At 45.3% G+C, this 22004-nt stretch overlaps 1 protein-coding gene across 3 annotated transcripts in view; it reads left to right on the forward strand.

The window, feature by feature from the left end:
* CELF2 (CUGBP Elav-like family member 2) overlaps positions 1-22004 on the forward strand; it is a 705040-nt gene that overhangs the window by 559888 nt on the left and 123148 nt on the right. For all 3 annotated transcript variants that reach the window (XM_054987889.1, XM_054987890.1, XM_054987891.1), the window contains exon 5: positions 9094-9142. In XM_054987889.1, the coding sequence (XP_054843864.1) occupies positions 9094-9142 (49 nt within the window). The remainder of the gene's footprint in view (positions 1-9093; positions 9143-22004) is intronic.

The following is a 22004-nucleotide window of genomic DNA, read 5'->3' on the forward strand; positions in this document are numbered from 1 at the left end:
TCCAGCATGCTGCAAATGGCAAGCTGGGAATGCTTCCAAAAGCGTTTGTGTTTCAGCATTTTCTCCCCTCCACCCCACCCCCCTTTTTAAAAGAAGCACCTTGTTCAATTGTGCTCCAAGCCTGTTCTAGTTAGAAAATAATGATGTTCTCTATTGTTATGGGGACAGATACTTAATAATCTGCTAGACCTATTCACACTCCTGGCAGGGCTGCTAAACAAACAGCATCCTTTTAAATTCTGCGTCCATGGCAAAGGGGGGTCTGAAGAGAGTACCTTGTTAGGATAAACACAACAGTGTGTACTCTGTACATAAAACAAATCAACCTCATTGTCAGAGGTTGGGTTGGCAGTTGCCAAAGAGAGACCTTCGTTTGGGGTGGCACCTCATCTTTAGAACTCTCTCCATTCTGCCCGGGTTTAGGCCGTGGGTGAACACTTTTCTCTTCACCTAGGCATTGGGTTCAGTTTGGTATTGTGTGTACTTTATATTTCATTTTATACTTTTTAAATGGGTTATTTGATTAGAGAGACAGGGAGGTGTTGAGATTAGAGAGCTGGGCTAGGATCCAGGAGTTCCGTGTTCAAATCTCTCTTCTGTCTTCTGGGGCCAGTCACACACTCTCAGACTATCGTGCCTCACAGGGTTGTTGTGTGAATATTGTGCCAGATGGAGAATCAAGAATACTTCAGCACCTTGGAAGAAGGTTGAGATAAAAATATATTAGAAAGAATATTGATGATTTCAGTAATTGTTGATCTTCGAATCTTATATAAGCTGCTTTGGAAGCTTTGAAAAGAGGACATGTGGGAGGTAACTGTGTGTGTGTGTGTGTGTGTGAGAGAGAGAGAGAGAGAGAGAGAGAGAGAGAGAATTTGAAAAATACCTACTCACAAGGCCAGATTTCTGTATGTCAACGCACGGGACCTTACCTGGCCCTTAAAAGTTCAGTTCCTACTCTTTGGAAAACATGTTGGGCTGCCCCATGTCCTCAATCTTCTGAGGTTTCACACACTGTTGGTTCTTATCATTCTGCATTTCATAACTAGAAACGTACTTTAAAAAAAAAAAGTCAAGGTTTTTAAGGATGTGGAACTTCTGTGCTTAGAGCCCAATTCTATACCTGTTGTGGTATGAAGGGAAGGGGAAGAAAGCCTTCCCCAAGGCTCTTCTACAATTCAACCTGACAGAATCTATTTTTAATGACATTTTTACTAGCATGCATATTTTTTCTTCCTTGACAAACCTGTGGGCAGTACTTAGGTGGGTAGCCGTGTTGGTCTACAGTAGAACAGCGGGATTTGAGTCCAATGGCACCTTAGAGACCAACAAGATTTTCAGGGTGTAAGCTTTCGAGAGTCAGAGCACCCTTCTTCAGCTCTGACTCTTGAACGATTACACTCTGAAAATCTAGTTGGTCTCTAAGGTGCTACTGGGCTCAAATCCTGCTGTCCTGTTGGCAGTATTTGTTTCAAAACTCATGATTTGAGGTTGGCATTTAATTCTCGCCACACAAAGAATTTAATCAGGTGAGGGCGGTAACATCCAAAATCTACAGCAGGTTTTCAGCCCTGGCCATTGCTTCCTGTACATTATCGCATTTAATGGATCTGCTAAATGGTGGGGTGCATGCAGAAGACTGGATATCTCAGACATCAAGTTGCAGACGGGGTTTGCGGAATGCTATTTGACAGCTGATGAGAGTAATCAGATGGAAATGATGACTTAATCACTGTGACAGGTTCCACGTCCCCGGCTAGAATCCCACCAGGTTAGTCTAATTTTCTTGCCATATTGTTTTTTGCTTGAAATACGCGGCTCACCCTGCACGTTTTCTATTTGAACAACAGTGCCCCCCTACAAACGTCATGTACAGGGAAGGCTCATAAAGTTCAAAGAACTGCTTTGAAATGCTAAAATAGAGATCGGCCCCATACAGCCTATGAGCCCCCTCCCGCCCAAACAAGGCTTGGCCAGTCGAACCTCTTGCTGCCACCATGTGGTGAGTCTAGAGATGGGCACGAACTGAAATACAAGCCAAAGTTCATGACGAACAAGGTCGATTCGTGGTTTGTGAACTGGCTGTTCATCAGAGCCCATTTCTGATGAACCGCCACAAACTTTAGGCTAGTTCATTTGGTTCATTTTTTGGTTCATCACTGCAGACAGCCTGGCACCGATCAATCAGTTTCCTAGGCAACAGAGGATGGACTTCCTGCAGACCTTCTGCTGACCTGAAAGTGGCTGACCTGGAAGTGACAGTTTGCTGACCTGTATATGATGTTTTCACAAACCAAATGAACCAGTTCGCGAACCGGGGCAGGTTCGTGAAAGTTCATGGTTCGTGGTTCATGAAATGCAATGAACTATGAACCGCACGGTTCTTTTTTCCCCCCAGTTCATGTCCATCTCTAGGTGAGTCACTCACAAATGAAACATTAGCATAGAGAATACCTTTGCCATAGTAATCCTCCTGCTTCATCTCTTTTGGCATTCCAAGGCTCAGAGTCTCTCTACACAAGACATCTGACACATGAAGAACACGTGTTGGGAGATACAATGTTAGTCGGGAAGGGTAGTTTTAAAAGACAGAGCTAGTGGCAGGGCAAAGGCTTTGCTATATACTGGAACTGTGTGAAGGGGCTGTTAAATGCCAGAAGGGAAATTTCAGCCCATGGTAACCTCTCCAGGTCCAAGCCCAGCTTTGCAAGGCAACTCTACCCCATTTCCGTTCCTCGCTGCCCTCTGGTTGTGAACCCACACAGTTTTAGACTGGAAGGGTGAAATTGACAGAGCCTTCGGGGAGGCGAAGATGAAATTAAGAAACCCTCCAAGGAGCGATCTCCACTGGCTCTGTCTTTTTAAACTACGCTTCCCAGCTAACATTGCATCTCCCTACACTTGATGAACACATACTGAGGCATCTCATGTACAGAGACTCTCAGTTGACAGCAACTAAGATCAAATTTTCCTCCCCCCCCCCCGCCCCCACCTTGCAGTGGCAAACTTTCTTTAAAGTCGTTGCCAATCACTTTGTGTTGTCTTACTGTCTTTCAACTTAACCCCAGATATGATTGTGGCCAAAAATGCACATAACTACAGCAGCCTGCAAACCACACCAAGGATAACGGGTGCATCTAGTTTCAGTAGACTCAGATTTAAAAGACCAGGGTTAGAAATGCATCAGAAGTCATCCCCATGCTAATTATTGCAGAGAATTGGTTAGCCCATCAAGCACATGGCCAGATGTATTTCTACAATTCTTTACAGTTTGCTACATTAGCTTCAATATACTACTTCCTCATCTATTGTGGTGACTAAAGATACTAGGACTCAATTGATTGGTCAGAGAATAGCTTTTGTTGGATTCACGCATTGTCTGTATGGCACAATCTAATGAGCAAATTTGAATGAGTTTCTTCCTGGGTTTCTTCATAAATATCACCAATGCAGAATACAGTGGCAGATATTTTCTGCTACTTAGCACCACAAATGCATGGCTATTGTCCTTTTAAAGATCATGGGGACTTTGCTTGAAAGCTGAGTATCATAAAACGGAGATCTGTGGGTTTTTTCTCTTTATTATTGTTAATTTTTTTCTACACTGCATTCAGGGTGGCTGGCTGAATTCTTTTTAGTCAATGCAATAATTGCTGTTAGACGATTTTATCTTATTATATTTTTAGTGATTTTAATTCTTAAAACTATAAAGGGCTTTAAAGATCGTAACCAGAACCTCAGATTTAGCTTGGAAACAGATTGGTAAACCACAAAGCTAATGTTATAGGCTTTCTCTGAATACTACCTGAAATCAGTCTGGCTGCCTTACTGTGGACCAATTATAGCTTCTGAATTGTCCACAAGGGCAGTCCTACGTAGTTTATATTATAGTAGCCCATACCATGGTATGCACTAAAGAGGAAAGGACCTTTCGTTCCAACAAGGTGGAGAGTTGGCAAATCATCAGAACCTGATAGAATCTACTCTTGTCTATAGTCTCAATTTGGGCATGTAGGAGACCCAGATTCAAGAACACTTCCAAAGTATGAACCATATCCTTCAAGAAGGGTTATCATATCCAGAATAGACATTCCTACCATTTTGCCAACCCTAAAAGCTGCCCTGAGCTTTATGGAAGGGCAAAATATAAATCTTTTAATTAACAAATACCTACTATGGCCGACTTTTTCTCTTTTTCAGGATTTAGTTTCAGTTAGAATTGGACCCAGGGTTGAATCTGACACTTTAGTAGTGGGACTGGAAGCGTATTTGGTGGTGGAAAACAGCAAGAGTCCAGTAGCACCTATAAGTCTACTGTGACTCATGAAAGCTCAAACCCTACCACAAACTTTGTTAGTCTTATAGGAGCTACTGGACTCTTGCTCTTTCCCACTGCTATAGACAGACTAATACAAGGCTACCCATCCTGATGTATTTGGTGGGTTATAGGTGGAGTATGCTGTAATTTATCCAGACTTTTTCATTCCCGGTTACTGCAAGGTTGATAGAACAAGTTTATTTATTTATTTATTTATATCATATTTGTATTCCGCCCTCCCCGCAAGCAGGCTCAGGGCAGATAACAACCTTAAAATCATTTTAAAACATTCCATATTAAAACATTAAAACATCGTATAAAAATAGCAGCACTCTTTGCCTGGCGGCAGCAATACAACTATTAACGAGCAATACAGCAGTACAACTAGATATAGCAGCACAGTAACAGCAGCAGAAAAAACAAACAGTGGTGGGCAGCTTTCACGGGGGGGGCGGGGTAGATGTTGCATCCTCTGGCCAGCGGAGGCCCAACCTCAGCCATGAACAGGGCTTTTTTTCTGGGAAAAGAGGTGGTGGAACTCAGTGGCAAAAACGGTCACACGGCTGGTGGCCCCGCCCCCTGATCTCCAGACAGAGGGGAGTTTAGATTGCCCTCCACACCGCTCCAGCGGTGCGGAGGGCAATCTAACTCCCCTCTGTCTGGAGATCAGGGGGCGGGGCCACCAGCCATGTGACCGTTTTCAAGAGGTTCCGGAACTCCGTTCCTCCGCACTCCTGTTGAAAAAAAGCCCTGGCCGTAAGCCTGGTGGAACAACTCTGTCTTACAGGTCTGGCGGAAAGATAATAAATCCTGCCGGGCCCTGGTCTCAGCAGACAGAGCATTCCAGCAGGTAGGAGCCAGGACTGAGAAAGCCCTGGCTCTAGTCGAATGCTCCTGGTAAGGTCCCCAGCTCAGCACAATGCATGAACTCGCTCCCAGACTCCAGAGAGGGATTTGAAACAAAGCAACATGTGATATTGGAGACCTGACCTCTCTTCCCACCTCAAGCATGCACAGAGGGACTTTGGGGAGAGGAAGGGGTCAGTTGTGGTTAGAACTTATTGTTGTTTGGCTAGTGGGGGCAGAGAGTGTGTTCAAGTCATAGCTGACTTATGGTGACCCCTCTCAGGGTTTTCATGGTAAGAGACTAACAGAGGTGGTTTGCCATTGCCTGCCTCTGCAACCCTGGTCTTCATTGGAGGTCTCCCATCCAACCACTAACCAAGGCCGACTCTGCTTAGCTTCTGAGATCTGATGAGATCAAGCTCACCTGGGCTATCCAGGTCAGGGCATTGTCGGTTAGTAAGTGAAGCAAAAATGTGAGAACTCTTCTTGAGAATACAGTTTTACTGACCAAAGTCAAAAGTCAGCAAATTGTAATGGGAAAGGGGGATTTATATGTAGGGAGGGGCTGCTATGCAGAACCTCAGCTCTGGAAGGCTTTTGTAAGGTAAAGAACCTGCTTTCATCTGGTCCCGAGTCTTAACAAATCTTTAGTTGGCCTTCCCATAGTATCCCATGCCAACATATATGGGCATAGCTCCATTCCTCTGGGCTGCAATAAAGGAATCAGAATATCATATCCCAAAGGGCAAATTTAAGAAAGTACTATGAATTCACATAGTGGGATTTCCCCCCCATTGTTATCTAAGGTAATATCATTCTAATGGAGACCACAATGCCTGAAACCCTCTTCAAATTGTGCTTGTCTGGGGTGGGAAGCACCCATTCACAGCTATATTTCTTTTTAGCACAGCAGCATCGAGCTTGTTGGGGGGAAAAACATCACTTACCTGGAGAGATAACCATAAGAGTATTGCTTTATGATGTAGAACTGCAATAACTACCTTTTTGATAAGACGTGAGGCCTAGGTGACACAGTTTAGGTTGGTGGCATCTAATCTGAAGTTGGCTTTATATCATCTGTAATCGTTTTTTGGAGGACCTGGGGAAAGTAGAGAACCATTTTATTATTTTATAGCCTAAAGTAACACAGGCAGGATATGAAATGCTTGGCTTATTTCCCCATTGCTTAGAGGAAAGGTAGGAGCTCGCCCCTTAACGCTCTGCTCTGTTAATTTTCTTATTCGCAGTACGCCTTTCCCAGATTCGTCTGACCCTTCTTTTCTCTTCCCCACTCGTCAACCCTGCTTCATGCTCTTAAATATTTTATCAGGCAGAGCACTTGGAATATGTACTGTCATAGTTGCTATCTCTAGAGGTCACCCTTGGGTTTAATAATAAGATGTGAACCAGCGAGTCTGTGAAAACCTACTTTGGGTTCTCAATGGTGCATGTTTTATTGAATCCAATGTTAAAGGCAGTTAACTTATCAATTGGTGATTGTGAAGGTTAAGGGAGCCTGTAATGGGAATCCTCTTATGTAAAGAAATTGAAGGCCTATTCGAATGATGTGTCAGCTGCACGTAACATCACCGAGAAGCCCTAGTGCATGAAGGGAGATTCCTGGAGCCAGCAGCACGTTTCAAGGTCCTTCCCTCGTGCCCTGACCCATTTGTGAGCAGCATTCCAATATTCTGTGGTCTGAGCAGCCATGCAAGAGTGCGCAGCTCACGTATGTGAGAATTACCTTTTTAAATTTGCCATTGATTTTGGCCATTTCCACACGCTCTTAAAGAGATGGCCCACTCGCTGAATTCAGGCATTTGTTTTCACTCACTCACATACATCTCCGATTTCAAAGTGAAAGCAGGCAGTTTGGCTTCTGTTTTTTTGGCATCTTTTAGCCGGCACAGGAAAGTGTGCGAAATTTCGTACTCAGAAAAGATGCGGAAAAAATGGAAGCCAAACTGCCTGCTTCCGCTTTGAAATCAGAGACGTATGGAGTGAGTGGGAAAAGCCAGAGTGCAGTGAGTGGGCCGTCTCTTTAAGAGTGTGTGGAAACGGCCTGTGCTGAGTTTCTACAAAGTGAAGGGCTTTTCCTGTGACTAGTGCCATGGGTGACGTGGGGCTAAACGGCACATGATGCTAAAGGCCAGTGCTTGTCCACTCAATCTACATCCTACTGTGCCAGTTTTGTCATGTGAACCGGCCCAGCATTGACTCTGAACATGTAACAATATTGATGATAAACAGCATTAATGATACTTTTGGATGAGTCTTGTTTCCGTGACAATCTGGGTTTAGAAAAAGCTTGCCCTTTGTAACACAATCCACAAGTACAAGGGATCCCGACCTTGTTGCGCCTTTTGTCATTCTTGGAGTATTGAGAACAGACAATGAGAACCATCACAAAATGGTTGCCATGGGGATTGGGAGCAATTTGGCGGGTCTCCAAGACAAGCATCTTTTTATTTATTTATTTATTTATTTATTTATTTATTTATTTATTTATTTATAGTTCGCATTTCTCACTGAGAGTCTCTCTTCACAAGACGTCTTACATGTGAAGAACATGTGTCGAGAGATACAATGTTAGCTGGGAAGGGTAGGGCAAAGATTTTGCTATACACTGTAGCTGTGTGAAGGGGCTTTGAAATGCCAGAAGGGAAACTTCAGCCCATTAGAACCTCTCCAGGTCCTAGCCTGGCTCTGGGAGGCAGCTCCAGCCATTCCTCGCTACCCTCTGGTTGCGATACCACACAGTTTTAGACTGGACAGGTGAAATTGTCAGAGCCTTCTGGGAGGCGAAGATGAAATTAACAAACCCTCTGAGGAGCAATCTCTGCCAGCTCTGTCTTTTTAAACTGCCCTTCCCCACTAACATTGTGTCTGCCTACACTTGAACACACGCTGAGGCATCTTGTGTAGAGAAACTCTGTGACTCAGGGCAGATGTCAAAGAGTGAGATTAGCACAGTCAATATCAGCGACATTTCAGTAAACAATGCCATAGGACAAATGAATGCAAATGTACAAAGACATAACATTAGCAAAAATCCAATTCAAAGTTGAGGAAATGCTGAAACAGAGCATAAGCAATTCTAGGACCGACATTAGGCAACATAGAACTACCCAGTAGGGTCATGCTTACAGCAACAGGCAATACATAGGAGCCCATACTTAAAGCAACAGATAGGACGCAAGGTGAAGTCTATGGTCTGTTACTCATTAGTGAAGTATCTCTTTGACACCATTAGAATATTAATGGTTTGGATTCAACTGTGCATAATCCACTTTGAGTCTCAGTGAGAAAAGCAGACTATAAATAAAGTAATAAAATAAATAAATCGCAACTGCCTTGCACTAAGCGAAGGAGTCTTACTCCAGTGCAACAAGCCTTCTTCCAGTAGCTTCTTATTTAGCAGTGAAACCGGTTTGACCCCATCCTATGCCTTTGAAGTTGCCTTCTATTTAAATAATCAAGAGAGAACTGCACTGGATCAGGTATCTAGCTCTTTTAGACAAATATTTATATGGCAAAGGCTCTTCGGCGTCTTTGTTCCTGAGCTTTCTAGCTAAGTTTCTTTATTTTGAGAGTGTGCTATAAGAAGGAGCAGCTCCACCACGGAACAGTCTTTACATACTAACTGTGGGAGAGGTTACGGCTTTTTTCAAGGTGTCTTGGCTCAGTGTAGAGCATCCGCTTGGCATGCGAAAGGTCCCAGATTTGGTCCCTGGCACCTCCAATTAAAAGAATCAGGTGATGGGAACTTCAGGCAACTTCATGTGTTCACACTGTCGCTGAAGCCTCTTGCAAACTTCTTCCACCTCATGGCTACAGTTTCCAAAGCAAATGTAAAATCAGCTGTGCTTGACTCATGTCCCTCCAAGCCGCTTTACTTTCTCTTTCTTCTTCTTGTCTCTTGTTTCTAGATGCATCATCCCATTCAGATGAAACCGGCAGACAGCGAAAAGTCCAACGGTAGGTTTACTTGCTTAAGTACCATCTCTGACCATGTTTGTATTTGTTTATTCCCCAATGAGGACCCAAAGCAGCTTGCAACTTCATTCTCCCCACTTCAGTTTGATCCTCACAACAACCACCCTGTGAGGTAGGACAGGCTGAAGTAGAAAATAATGCGCCCAAGGTCATCCAGGAAGATGGCAGAGGGGGAATACAAACCCCGTCTCTCCCAAATCCTAGTCCAAAACTCTAACCTTTACACTATATTATACCACATAGATCCAGAGGAGTTAGCTGTGTTAGTCTGCAGTAGCAAAATAGCAAAGAGTCCAGTAGCACCTTAAAGACTAACCAACTTTATTGTAGCGTAAGCTTTCAAGAGCCACAGCTCTCTTTGTCAGATGCATCTGGACTCTTTACTGTTATACCACATAGGCATTGTACCAGGTCTAGAGAAACACTGACTCCTTCTGTGCACATCCATTTGTCTTATCAACAGCGATATGTACTTCTTCCCCTCCCCAGTGTGTGCCCTATGCTGTGGTCTTTCAGAACACATGAGCATTGCTGTGATGTGCCTCTTATGGACTCCTTGAACGGTCAAGATGACTTGGTTATAAACTTGATGCTCGGAACATCCATTCATTTCCAAATGAATGCACAAATCCTGTATCACTCATTTAGTTTAGTAGAACAGACCAAAAAGCAACAAATGGATTTTGCTCAGTTCCTTCCTTCTTGCCCTCCTTTTCCTCCTCTTCCTTCTCCTTACAGCATTTCTTGTGACAATGGGAAAAGAGCTCAGGTGGGCCAGATGTCACTCTCCTCTTCCCCTGGTTTGGCAACATCCAAAGCACTGTGATGTAACCTTAGAAATGTAATCCTCGGGATGTCTGGCATATTAATGTTAAGCATCTTGAGGACTACGTTTCCCAAGATACACCAAGATGTGGCATCTCAGACCATCTCTAACAAGACATCTTACACAGGGACGCTCAAATGTAGGGAGATGCAATGTTAGCTGGCAAGCGTAGTTCAAAAAGACCGAGCTGGTGGAAATCACTCCTCAGAGAGTTTGTTAATTTCATCTTTGCCTTCTGCAAGGCTCTGTCAATTTCATCTCCCCTTCAGGGAGGTGGAGATGAAATTAACAAACTCTCTGAGGAGCGATCTCTGGCTCTGTCTTTTTGAACTACGCTTCCCGGCTAACATTGCATCTCCCTACACTTGAGCGTTCCCATGTAAGATGTCTTATGTAGAGAGACACTCAGAGAGAGTATGGAGAGAAACTCAGTTGTCCCCTGCCAGCTTATTCCCTGGGGACTGTGGAGAAGTGGCTCCCATGGGAGTGGGGGTGGGGGTGGGAAAGGAGGCATTTCAATGGGAATTAAAATAAATTTAGGGGGGAAAGGACACATAATAAATATAATGAAACTCTTGACATGAAAACAAATGGGGTGGGGAATAGTACATTCATTCTTGGTGCCCATAATAATTCATATACTAGAAAAAGAAAACCAGATTGCTCTGGGTTTGGGCTGAAATCAAAGAGCTGCAAGGCTGCACCCCTGTCTTAAAACATGTCACACCGTTAGTAGAGCTACACATTACACATATATACTTGTAAGAAATGCCTGGTTTTGTGTGTCTTTTTTTCCATGCTGCATTCACCTACAAAGGCGGTTGAGCTCTTGCAAGGAATTGCTGTTGATCCCTGCAGCTCATCTCTTGCAAAGCCTAGCTCAACAGGCAGCAATTTTATTTTTAAAAAGAATACATACTTTCAAGTTAAACTGACAAGGTGATATGCAAGATCCTACAACTGAAAGTGGTAGGTAAACCAATCTTCTGTAACGGCATTTACTCCCAGTGGAGAGAAATCTTGGTTTTACTGGCTTTTCCGGCTCAATTACAGGGTCTTTTTATTGCTCAGATAAGTAAAAGATTGGCTTCTTAGCTGTTCTACTTGACCACTACGTCAGAATTACAGGAACCTCCAAGCACCACCCAAACCTCCAAGCACCACCCAAAGGCTTGGGGGGCAGGGCAAGATTTATGTGGCTAGCTCAGTCCCTACAGGAGAAAGGAAGCTGGACTTGCTTTTATGGACCGATTGAAATAGGGACTCACCTTCTTGTTGCTTAGGGTTGCCAGTTCCCTCGTTTTGGCAGGGAATCATCCACCCGCAGGTCCTGTTTCTCGCTGCCAAAATGTTTAAAAATGGCTGTTGGGCCTATGGCGTGATGTCACTTCTGGGGAAAACCATAGAGTTTCCAGTGATTCTAGAAAGGAGTGATATCTCTTTCAGGTTTTTTCCTGGAAATGATGTCACACTATAGGCCAACAACTGCCCCCCCCCCATGTCAAACATAACACTCGAGGTCCCTTGCAGGGCTGGGCAACTCTATGCTTCCTCCTACTAGTTTCTCTTGTTTTACTTTGTCCTGCTTGATTCAGTATGGTGAGATTGGGGAGGGGGGGCGTGTTTGAACATCAAAGCATGTGCTTTTTTGAGAGAGGGAGCTTTATTGATTGAGTGGCATTTCTGTGCCATGCCAAATGTTTAAATTGTGCTGAGCAGGGCCTCTGTAAGAAAAGACACGGCTGCCTTGGTACGTTTGGTTCTTAATGGAGTCGAGCTTTGCCCCTTGATTCCTATAATTTGCTAAGAGGCATGTCAGAGAAATCTCCTGCCTTCTTAGATTGCAAGAACTTTGCTTTTCCCGCACGGCAGAAATAATCATAGCTGCTTTCTTCCGGCAGGAATCTTTGCTCCTCATTAATTAGTAATCAGGGCAGAAGCCACGCACTTGGAGATTTCAGTACCTGCCAATGTAAATGATGACTGGGCCCCTAAATCTCTCTGTTGAGTTAGAGGGTTTTTTTAAAAAAAAAATGTTCTTTCTTTTTCTTCTTTTCCTTTTGGTTAATTATCGTGCATTCCATTTACTCATTTCTCCACGGATTCGGTGAAGTTCAAAAGAAAATGAAAACTTTTGTGCTCTCCTTTATGAAGAGTTCACAAACGAAATGAAACAAAAAAAAAACCCAGAATAGGGCGAATGTTTATTTTCTAACTGGAATTATGATTGCAACTCTGGTCAATGAACCGACAGATACACACAGGTATTCTGTAAACCTACACACACACACCCAAAAAACCCTTCCATAACTGGCAGTTTATATTTTCATGGCACCATTTGGTCATCAGAGAGGCAGTGTTGTATAGTGGTTAGTGTGTCAGCCTAAGATATGAGAGACCCAGGTTTCCCTTGGCCTATCCTAAATTAGAGTTGCCAGCTCCAGGTTGCAAAATTCCTGGAGATTTAGGGGTTGGAGCCTGGAGAAGGGGAGGGTTGCGGAGGGGGGGACCTCAGTGAGACGTAATTTCATAGCGACCACCCTCCAAAGCAGCCATTTTCTCCGGAGGAACTGATCACTGTTGCCTGGAGATCAGTTGTAATTCCAAGAGATCTCTCGCCACCCCCTGGAAGTCAGCAACCCTAAATCTCATAGGGATATTGTGAGAATAAAAAGAAGGCAAGGAGAGCTATTTATGCCAGCCCTGAGCTCCTTGGAGGACGGGCAATATCAAAACATACACAATAAATAAATAACATGGGCACGTTGTTCAGTTATGAGTGAACACAGGCCTGCACTTCTGTCCAAAGAACATGGTCTTCTGCCCTCTCTTTTACTGTGTTGTCCAGCTCCTCCTACTGGCCACACTTTGTAAGTGCAGGCATCTCTAAACAGGGACACAGAATGCTTTGAGTTCCAAATGGAACAATATGTCCAATATGTCCAAATCACTAGGCTAGTGACAAGATTTGCCGTCTTCTGGTCATGGAGCAGGGGTCACTGGCAGTGTGGGGAGGGGAGGTAGTTGCGAATTTCCTGCATTGTGCAGGGGGTTGGACTAGATGATCCTAGAGACCTCTTCCAACTATGATTCTCAGAGTCCAGGAGTTATGACTATCTCCAAGTGCATGGGCATTTTCCACGGAGGGAGAAGAAATTAGGCCTTTCCGTGATTTTTAGGGATGTCAGCTATCTGTCATCTCTCTCCACCCACCCACCCACCCCCCTCCAATACTTGCTTGTATTGTCGTGCCCAGACGACTTTGGTTTTTATAATGGGAACCTCAGGGAATTCCTTTGCTCCATATTCCCTCTCTATTTATTTATTGCTCTGCATACACTTGCATTGCGCTCAAGTGCACCCCGGACCGTGTTGGGTGAGTGGGTGCCCAATGTGTGTCTCAAATTTCCAATGGATTTGGAGGAGAGGCAGCGGTGGAAGCAAGGAGAAGGCCAGAGCAGTGGAAGCAAGGAGAAGACTCTGCCATGTTCATCTGCAGCTGGCCATGTTGGAGAGGAGAATGATGTTTGCAGTGCAGCATTCTTCTCTGCAGCTAACAGACCTCTTTCAAGGGTTAACAGCAACAGCCTCTGCTCAGCCCACTCACCTGGCAGCAGTAGACCCTGTGTCTGGCCTGAGTGGGTGATCAGCAAATCCCAGAAGCTGCTGGCGGGACTGTGCCTAGCAGGGGTGGCTTGGCCTAAGCAGCTGATGGGGCTGCTGTGGCAGTAGCAGTCGTGCACAGCCCAAGAGGAAGAGGAAGCAGACAGAAGGATGTGCAGCCACGTAGGACTCGAGAAGCTGAGCCAGACTATAGGTCTATCATGGTCAGTATTGTCTGCTCAGACAGGTCTTTCACATTATGTTCTACCTGATGCTTCTTACTGAGGACTAACGCTGAGGGCCTTCTGCATGCCAAGCGAATGCTTTCCCACTGATCCGCAGCCATGGCCCCTCGTCACTGAGCCACAGTGATGATGTACTTGTGCCAGAGGAGTTAGCCGTGTTAGTCTGTAGTAGCAAAATAATAAAGAGTCTAGCAGCACCTTTAAGACTAACCACCTTTACTGCAGCATAAGCTTTCGAGAACCACAGCTCTCTTCGTCAGATGCATTCATCGTCATGCATCTGATGAAGAGGACTGTGGTTCTCGAAAGCTTACGCTACAGTAAAGTTGGTTAGTCTTAAAGGTACTACTGGACGATGTACTTGTGCATTATCACTGTCAGTAAAAACAAAGGTTAGAACGATACAATAAGAATGAAAGAGTGATAAAACACAGAGCGCATACATAGGGAGAGTGTATGGAGATGTGTATATGTATGAATTTGAAACAGAGTTGTATCTTTGGCTCTTTCCTGGGGGATCTGTAATTTCATGAGTTTTGAGTTACTGGATTCTCTTGTTCATGCAGTCTGTGGCTTGGCTGACTTTCTTGAGTGACGCAGGTTTTGTTTTCATTACCACAGATTTACGGATTGCCTCACAGCCTCATTCCTAATGGAGTTTTTTTAAAAAAGAACTCCTTCCAGTATGTCTTCTGTTCGCATCCTTAATGTGTTACTTTTTGTTTTCACTGTCACAAATTTACGGATTGCCTCTCAGCTCAGCCTCAGTGCTTCCTATCTGTAAATGGATTTTTTTTTAAAAAAATCCTTCCAGTATGTCTTCTAGCAGTTAGCATCCTTAATGTACTGCATAGATGTGTGTTATACATGAGGTTTGGTGTGCAGATGGGGTTCTCCTGTTTGGTTTAAGCACTTTGAGTTCTGGATTTGTGGTTGTAGTACAGTTGGGACCGAAGCAGTGGATGAACAATTTGTGTTGGCATGTTATATTAAACCAATGCATTGATAGGTGGCAGGGTTGCTCATGAGTGCATGGAAAAGGTGTACACCTTTGATGAATATAGGCATATAGTCTCCACCTCTTCACCCAACTGGGATTTAGAAGGACAAGAATAACAGCAGGCACTCTTTTTACATTTTTTTTTAATTCGATACAAAGATAGACATAATAAAAAGAATATAATAGGTACAAGGCCAACATGTTGTAACAGAACCATAAAAACCATGTGAAATTGAAGACTATTTCTCACACTTTGCTTCAAGATCTATTCCACCAGGGCTCATTTCGAGGGGGAACGCGCTGGAATGCAGTTCCGGCAGTTCCCCAAAGAGGTCACATGTCAGGTGGCCCACCTGCCTCTCGGCCATTTTGGGCCCATGTTGTCCTGTACTGGGGCTGAAACGGCCTGGATCGGGCCTCTGATAGGTGGTGGATCACTCTCCTGCTCAGCAGTGACCCGATCCTGACCATTTGGGGCACCCTTTCAGCCATTTTGGGCCCCTTTCTTCTACCCAATTGGGCCCAATTTCGGCCCTGAATGGCCAGGATTGGGTCCAAAACAGCCAGGACAGGTGATGTCAGGAGGTGTGCCATATGCAAATCAGTTATGATAATGACACACTTCTGGTAATGTCAAGGGGCGTGGCATATGCTAATGAGTTATGCTAATGAGTTCCTCCAGCTCTTTTTCTATGAAATGACCCCCCTGACCCTCCACCATAATGAGTCTGTCCTGGAAGTATCTCCATTGTGCTGGCAAGCCCCTAGTTTCTCCAGGGAGTAGGTGTCTTTTACTCTCATCAGCCAGTCATTACATTTGGGCCTCCCCCACACCCCATTCCTAACAAAGACCAATCTGGCTGTGCTAATAGTGTGTAAAGAGCAGCAGGAACTCTTTTAGGAGAATGTTTACTTCAACTACTCTCCTGGGTTAATTTGAAAAAAAACCCTGTTTGAGCGCAGAAGCCAAACCTGGTACAAGTGAGATACGGTCCGTTTTCTTCAATGGAGCAAAGTAGCCTGGACTTCTGCAAAATGTTGCTTCATCTCACGAAAAATGCCCATAACAACATCCTTCTGCTCTTATGGCGGCCCCACTGATGTTCTCAGCGGCCCCATTGCCTGTGAGGCCTTAGGGTTCCCAGGTGCCCACCGGTGGCAGGAAACTCCCAGGGATTTGCCCCCGCGTCCGCCGATCGCCCAGCAATCAGCAGGAGGGGGCAAGCTCCTAGAGGTTGCCCACCACTGGCAGGCACCTCAGGAACGCACGCCATGTGTGCGCTCCCAACTAGTGCAATGACATCACTTCCAGAAGTGATGTCATCGCGCCAGCCACGGGAGCATTCCTGTGCTTCATTTGGGGCCAATTTGGGCCCCAAACAGGCCGAACTAGCCCCATGCAGAGTGAGGGAGCACTCTCGCGGCTGGCGTAGTGACGTCACTTCCGAAACTGACGTCACACCAGCTCCAGAGTGTGCACACGCAAAGTACACGTTCAACACACTGAAGTTCAACACACTGACGGCACGAGTTAAGTGCCGGGTCCCCAACCCTCCCAGCTGGACGATAGAGGGGCCTGGCAACCCTAGGACAGATGCACCACCTGCTTACATTCCGATCATGGGTAGACTACTTGCACAGCCCAGGGGAATAGCTGACCATGCATTTCACCGCACAGTGCTACAAGCTCAAAAGTTTAAAGTGTAAAATTTGCTTAGTTTTACAAAGCCCATTCTTGCTCTGCGGCTTTCTGAAGCTAGGCTCAGGGCCTGCACGCCCATTGAGGCCAGGTAAGCAGTCGCCTCAGGGCGTGGGGCACCGGAGGGGGTGCTGGAGGAGGCGCTGGGGGCAGGAGCGTGCACCACGGAGCTGCAGCCTCCCAGCCCTCCCGCCCCGCGCTGCTGCCGCCGCCAGCACACACCCCTGGCCGGGCGCAGCAGCCACGGGCAGGCGTCTGGGGTGGCTTAGGGCAACCAAGCAGGAGAGCTGGGAGGCCACCCGCGTGCTGTCCCAGCCGCCCGCCACAGCAATCGACCTGGCTCGTGCACGCACACCCGTGATGACGTCACACGTGACGTCCTCGTACATGCTGGTGTGCGCGCGTGCGCCCAGCCCGCCAGCTGGCTGCAGACACTGGAAACCCTGGCGCCGCTCCTGGCTACGCTAGTACCTGGAAGAAACAAGGGTTCCTCAAGAATGCCCTCCCGCATCTGACGAACAACTTCCTAAGGAAAGCTTGTTCAGTCCACTCCCAGCGAATGTTCAGGCTTGCTAGGCCTCCTGCTGTGGTGGTGAGGTCTCTCATTGGCAAGACTGTTGCCTGCTGCCTCAGCAACAGGGCAGGGTAGTGGTGGAGAAAAATATAATTACAAACAGTGACATCATTGGCACCATTACATCACTTCCTAGTTGTACCTCCAGTTTCCAGCAATTCCTAGAGCTACGCTTTGCCACTTCTGGATTGTACCCGAAAGTGATGTAGTGACTTTGGCTATGTTGTCAATGTCAAACGTACACCCCTTTGGGCCAAGCTACACATGACGAATGACACTTGAACAGCAAGTGTATTTCTCCCTGTTCACTTGCCCTCCACTCAATCCACTTGCCATTCAAGTGTCATTCGTCATGTGTAGCTTGGCCCTTTGTCCCTCTGTGTCTGGTGATGGGCTCTTTTTAAAATTTGGAAGGGGAGATGCCGTACCGGGCAGACGTTCACTGTTTTCTAGTTTTGTGCTGGTGTCACTTTATGAGACTGAAATGGCACGTTTGTAGGAAAATATGGAGCTCCAGATCTCATAATCCTAATAAAGGAGGGACGAGTTTTCCAGAAGAGAAGGCCCAATGTTTACAGTCCAATCGTAAGTGGAGTGCCACCCTTCTAAGTCCCTTGAATATTGATAGGTTTAGGGTATAACAGTGAAATCCTAAGAAGCCTAAGAGATGGTCTTAGACTGGAGTAACTGTGTTTAGGATTGCACTTTCAGTCCTTCCCACACCTCTGCCCTTTTTCCCAGCACATCATCTCGAAACCTGTGGAAAATCTGGCCGGGCTTGGGGGAAGAGGGGAAATAGTTCTTCTTCCATGTTTATTTGCCAGTGTAGTGTGGTGGATAGAGTGTCAGACAAGGATCTGAGAGACACAATTTCGAATCCTCACTCTCCAGTGGAAGCTTTCTGGGTGACGGTGGGCCCGTCGCACACTCTTAGCCTAACCTACCTCACAAGGTTGTTGTGAAGAAAAAAATGGAGAAGAAGAGAACAATGTAAGCTGCTTTGGGTCCCCATAAGTAAGTCAGTTAGTTCATAAATACATTTGATTCTTCCTTGAAATTGCCTCCTCCCCAACCCAAACATTCATGTTGTCTCAAAAAATGTTAAATAATGTGTAGTTTCGCCATAGTGTCAGGTTTCATTAGTGGCTTTACTGGCAGATTTAACATTTAATTCTTCTCCTTGTCCGAAAAAATATTAGATTTTCACTGTGTGAACAAACTGGCAGACCCCATGCAGGCAAAAGCCTAAATACAAAAGAAAATAAAACTGTTTTAACATTTTCAGTTTCAAATTGTTACCTGCATTTGATTAACCTTGATGCAAATATACATTTCTTGCAATCTCTTTGAAAACATAAGCACATCATCTGAGAATATTGCTCACAGTCAGTTGTAATGATCAGGAAAGAGTTAACAGCTTTAATATAAATTTTCTTTTAATTATTCCGAAAGGGGAGGGGAGCGATAGCAAAATTTCAAATCCTTCTATGTTAGACTGCAAAAAACCCCTCGCGTACAATCTGTCCATGTCACACCTGGATCTAAAACTGCCTGAATTAATTAGCAACTTTTTTCTTATGTGCTAGTGCTAACATATGGCATTTAATTACTACTTCCAACTCAGCACTTTGTTCCACTTAGAATTTCAGAAATCTTTTTGTCAGGCTTTCTGTGGAGTCAGAAAATGACTGCATGAGCTCTACTAATTTTCTTTTGTTCCCGAGGAGAGGCTTTTATATTCCTCCCCTAGCTGCTTGTATGGAGGAGGGTTTTTTTCCCCCTCCTCTAACTGCTTGTATGGAAGTGTACATACTGCAAGATGCTAGCTTTGCACAGACATTGATGTTGTCCAAGGAAACCATCAAACTACAATAAAGCCGGTAGTTTAATTCTAGAAGCAAAGTGAGTAGCTTCCGCTGTCCAGTGTCTCCATAGAGGAGAAGCTGGCATTCGTCTTCTGGATCGCTTTGACGCATTGCAAAATATTCGTTGTTGGCGTTTGTATACGCAGTCACTCTGCACAGTGATCTCAGAGTCATTCCATGCATTGAAGAGGTAAACCTCCTAGGCTCAGACCTTGTGTTTACTTGTCTCCTTGCCACATCTGCAGCTTTGGCCGTGAGACACAGGTCTGAGGTTCAGTCTCCCAGCCTCCGGTTGAAATCTCATGGCTGTCAACTAGACACTCAATGATTTCTTTTGTGACTTCTCTGCATAGCTGTTTGGAGTACTTACTGCTTGGCGAGATGGGTGGCAGTCAGCTGACATTAACAGTTAATACAACAGCCCGGCCGGATCACACCAGTGGTCCATCTAGTCGAGCGTCCTCTCTCACATGGTGGCCAATCAGTTGTTATGGAGGGCCAACAACATGGAATAGAGGCTGAGGCCTTCCCGTGAAGTTGCCTCCTGGCTAGGGTTGTTAGGTCTCTTTCCCTCCCCGGTGGGAAGAAGGAGGCCCAGCACTCATCTTGTCTTTGCTGCTCACGCACACTCCCACACCTGCGCAATGATGTCGCTTCCCCAATTTGGGGCCCAAATCAGCCCACTGTGAAGCATGGGAGCACTCTGAGGGTGGCATGATGACATCACTTCCAGGAAGTGATGTCATCGTGCCACTCTGGGAGTGCGCCCAGAAGGCCCGTTCTTGCACCTCCCCTCCCACCACCAGCCACGTGAGTGATAGTGGGAGGAGGAGATCTTCCACCCCCACCAGGGGACCTGGTGCCCCTACTCCTAGCACTGATACTCAGAGGTTCAGTGTCTCTGAACATGGAGGTTCTCTTTAGTCCCCATAGACCTGTCCTCCATGAATCTGCCTACTCCCCTTGTAAAGGTGTCTATGTCTGTACATCCTCTACATTTAGCACATAGCTAATTCTCTTGTGTGTGTTTTTTTTCATTTATGGGGAATATAGGGCCACTTCCAGGGTTTGGGGGGGCAGGCAGAGAGTGCCCAGGGCTCTTTACCCCCCACACTCACGACCTCTTGCACAACCTTGATGCAGCCACCTGTCTCTGGCGCTTTTCACTTTAGGAAATTAGAGGTTTATAAAATTATGTGGTTTGTAGAGAAATTGGATAGAGAGAACTTCTCTCTCTTCCTTGCATGGTCCCACATACACACTCCCCTCCCATAAGGTTAGAGCATGGGATAATTCACCGCCACACTCAATACACAACATACAATTTTTGTTAAATAACAATAAATCCCTTGCCATAATATGTGCTGCTGACAGAACCTAGCTTAGATGGCTTTAAAAGTGGACTAGACAAGTTCCTGGGAGATTATTTGTGTATTTGTTTACTTCGTTTATACCCCTCCTTTCTCCTCAGTGAAATCAAAAAGAGTCCAGTAGCACCTTTAAGACTAACCAATTTTATTGTGGCATAAGCTTTCGAGAATCAAGTTCTCTTCGTCAGATGTATGGTACAGAAACTGGTCAAATATAGAAGAGGAGGGGGGAGGAGGGGAGGAGAGAGAAGAGGCAATTACAGTTTTCTTTGTCAGAAGCATCTGACGGGGAGAGCTGTGGTTATCGAAGGCTTATACTGCATTGGAATTGGATGGTCTAGCTGTTTTGCTGCTACAAACTAACACGGCAAACTCCTTTGAAGCTTCACACAAGCCAACTGATCCCCCCACCAAAAGGAGATGTTTACATTTACTAGCAAAGGAATGTTTTGGTTGCACCCTCCCTCTCCCCCCCTAATTGCATCTTCTCTCTCCTCCCCTCCCCCCCCCCTTCCTCTTCTATATTTGACCAGTTTCTGTACCATGCATCTGACGAAGAGAACTTGATTCTCGAAAGCTTATGCTACAATAAAATTGGTTAGTCTTAAAAGGTGCTACTGGACTCTTTTTGATTTTGCTACCACAGACTAACACGGCTAACTCCTCTGCATCTTTCTCCTCAGTGGAGACCCAAAACAGCTTATATTGTTTTCCTCTCCTCCATTTTATCCTCATAACAACCCTGTGAGGTAGGCTAGGCTGAGAGTGTCTGACTGGCCCATGGTCACCCAGTAAGCTTTCATGGCAGAGTGGAGCTTCGAACCATATCCCCGTCCGACACTCTAGCCACTACCCCACATTGGCTCTCTGAAGAGCTAGTAACCATAACAGGTAAATGTTTAAACACAGTTTAAAGACAGTGTGCCTGCAAACGCTGGTTACGAGACAAAAGAAACAGCAAAGGAAAGCTTCAGAGATTTATTTATTCTCTCTGGGAAGAGGAAAGCTCAATCCACGGCCACATAGCAATTCACTGATATATAAAGAAACAGATGAAGAAAAATATACAGGGAGATGTATAAGGAGTGCCAGCACAGACACATTGCAGGGAGCATATGTACATCCTACAAGTATGCATGCTTGTAATAAGGAGCATTCACTTTACAAATGAAACCAGGCATAAAGGTGGGGTGTGTATCACACATTCAGCTGTACATGCGTTGAATGTAACATGAGAATTCCTCAACACACGTATAAAGAAAAATCAAGCATACGCTATACACAGTACACATGTGTTCAATATAGCACGAACAGGGATGCTGTCTAAGATGTACGAGGAGATAGATGGGGGAAGGCAGGATAAAATGGCTGATGTGATATAGAGGGAGCCTTCTCTGTGGATGCAGGAGTAATTCTTTGACTATAGTCCCGCAATATTTTGCAGAAAGCATATTGAAGAAATGAATGGGGAAAGAGAGAGTTGAACATCTCTGGTTTTATAAAGAGGATATTCTCAAGGAAGGACTGTGATGGAGGGACTGCCGGCGACAAGTTCTGAAGGGGTTGTTGTTGTTGTTGTTATCTCCTTCATTTGTGCACTTTATTACGATTACGATTACTTGTCATTGCCAAGAACATTTCTCTTCCTTCATGTGTTGTTTT

Source organism: Eublepharis macularius, chromosome 9 (genome assembly GCF_028583425.1).
Source record: "Eublepharis macularius isolate TG4126 chromosome 9, MPM_Emac_v1.0, whole genome shotgun sequence".
In the NCBI taxonomy this organism is placed as follows: domain Eukaryota; kingdom Metazoa; phylum Chordata; class Lepidosauria; order Squamata; family Eublepharidae; genus Eublepharis; species Eublepharis macularius.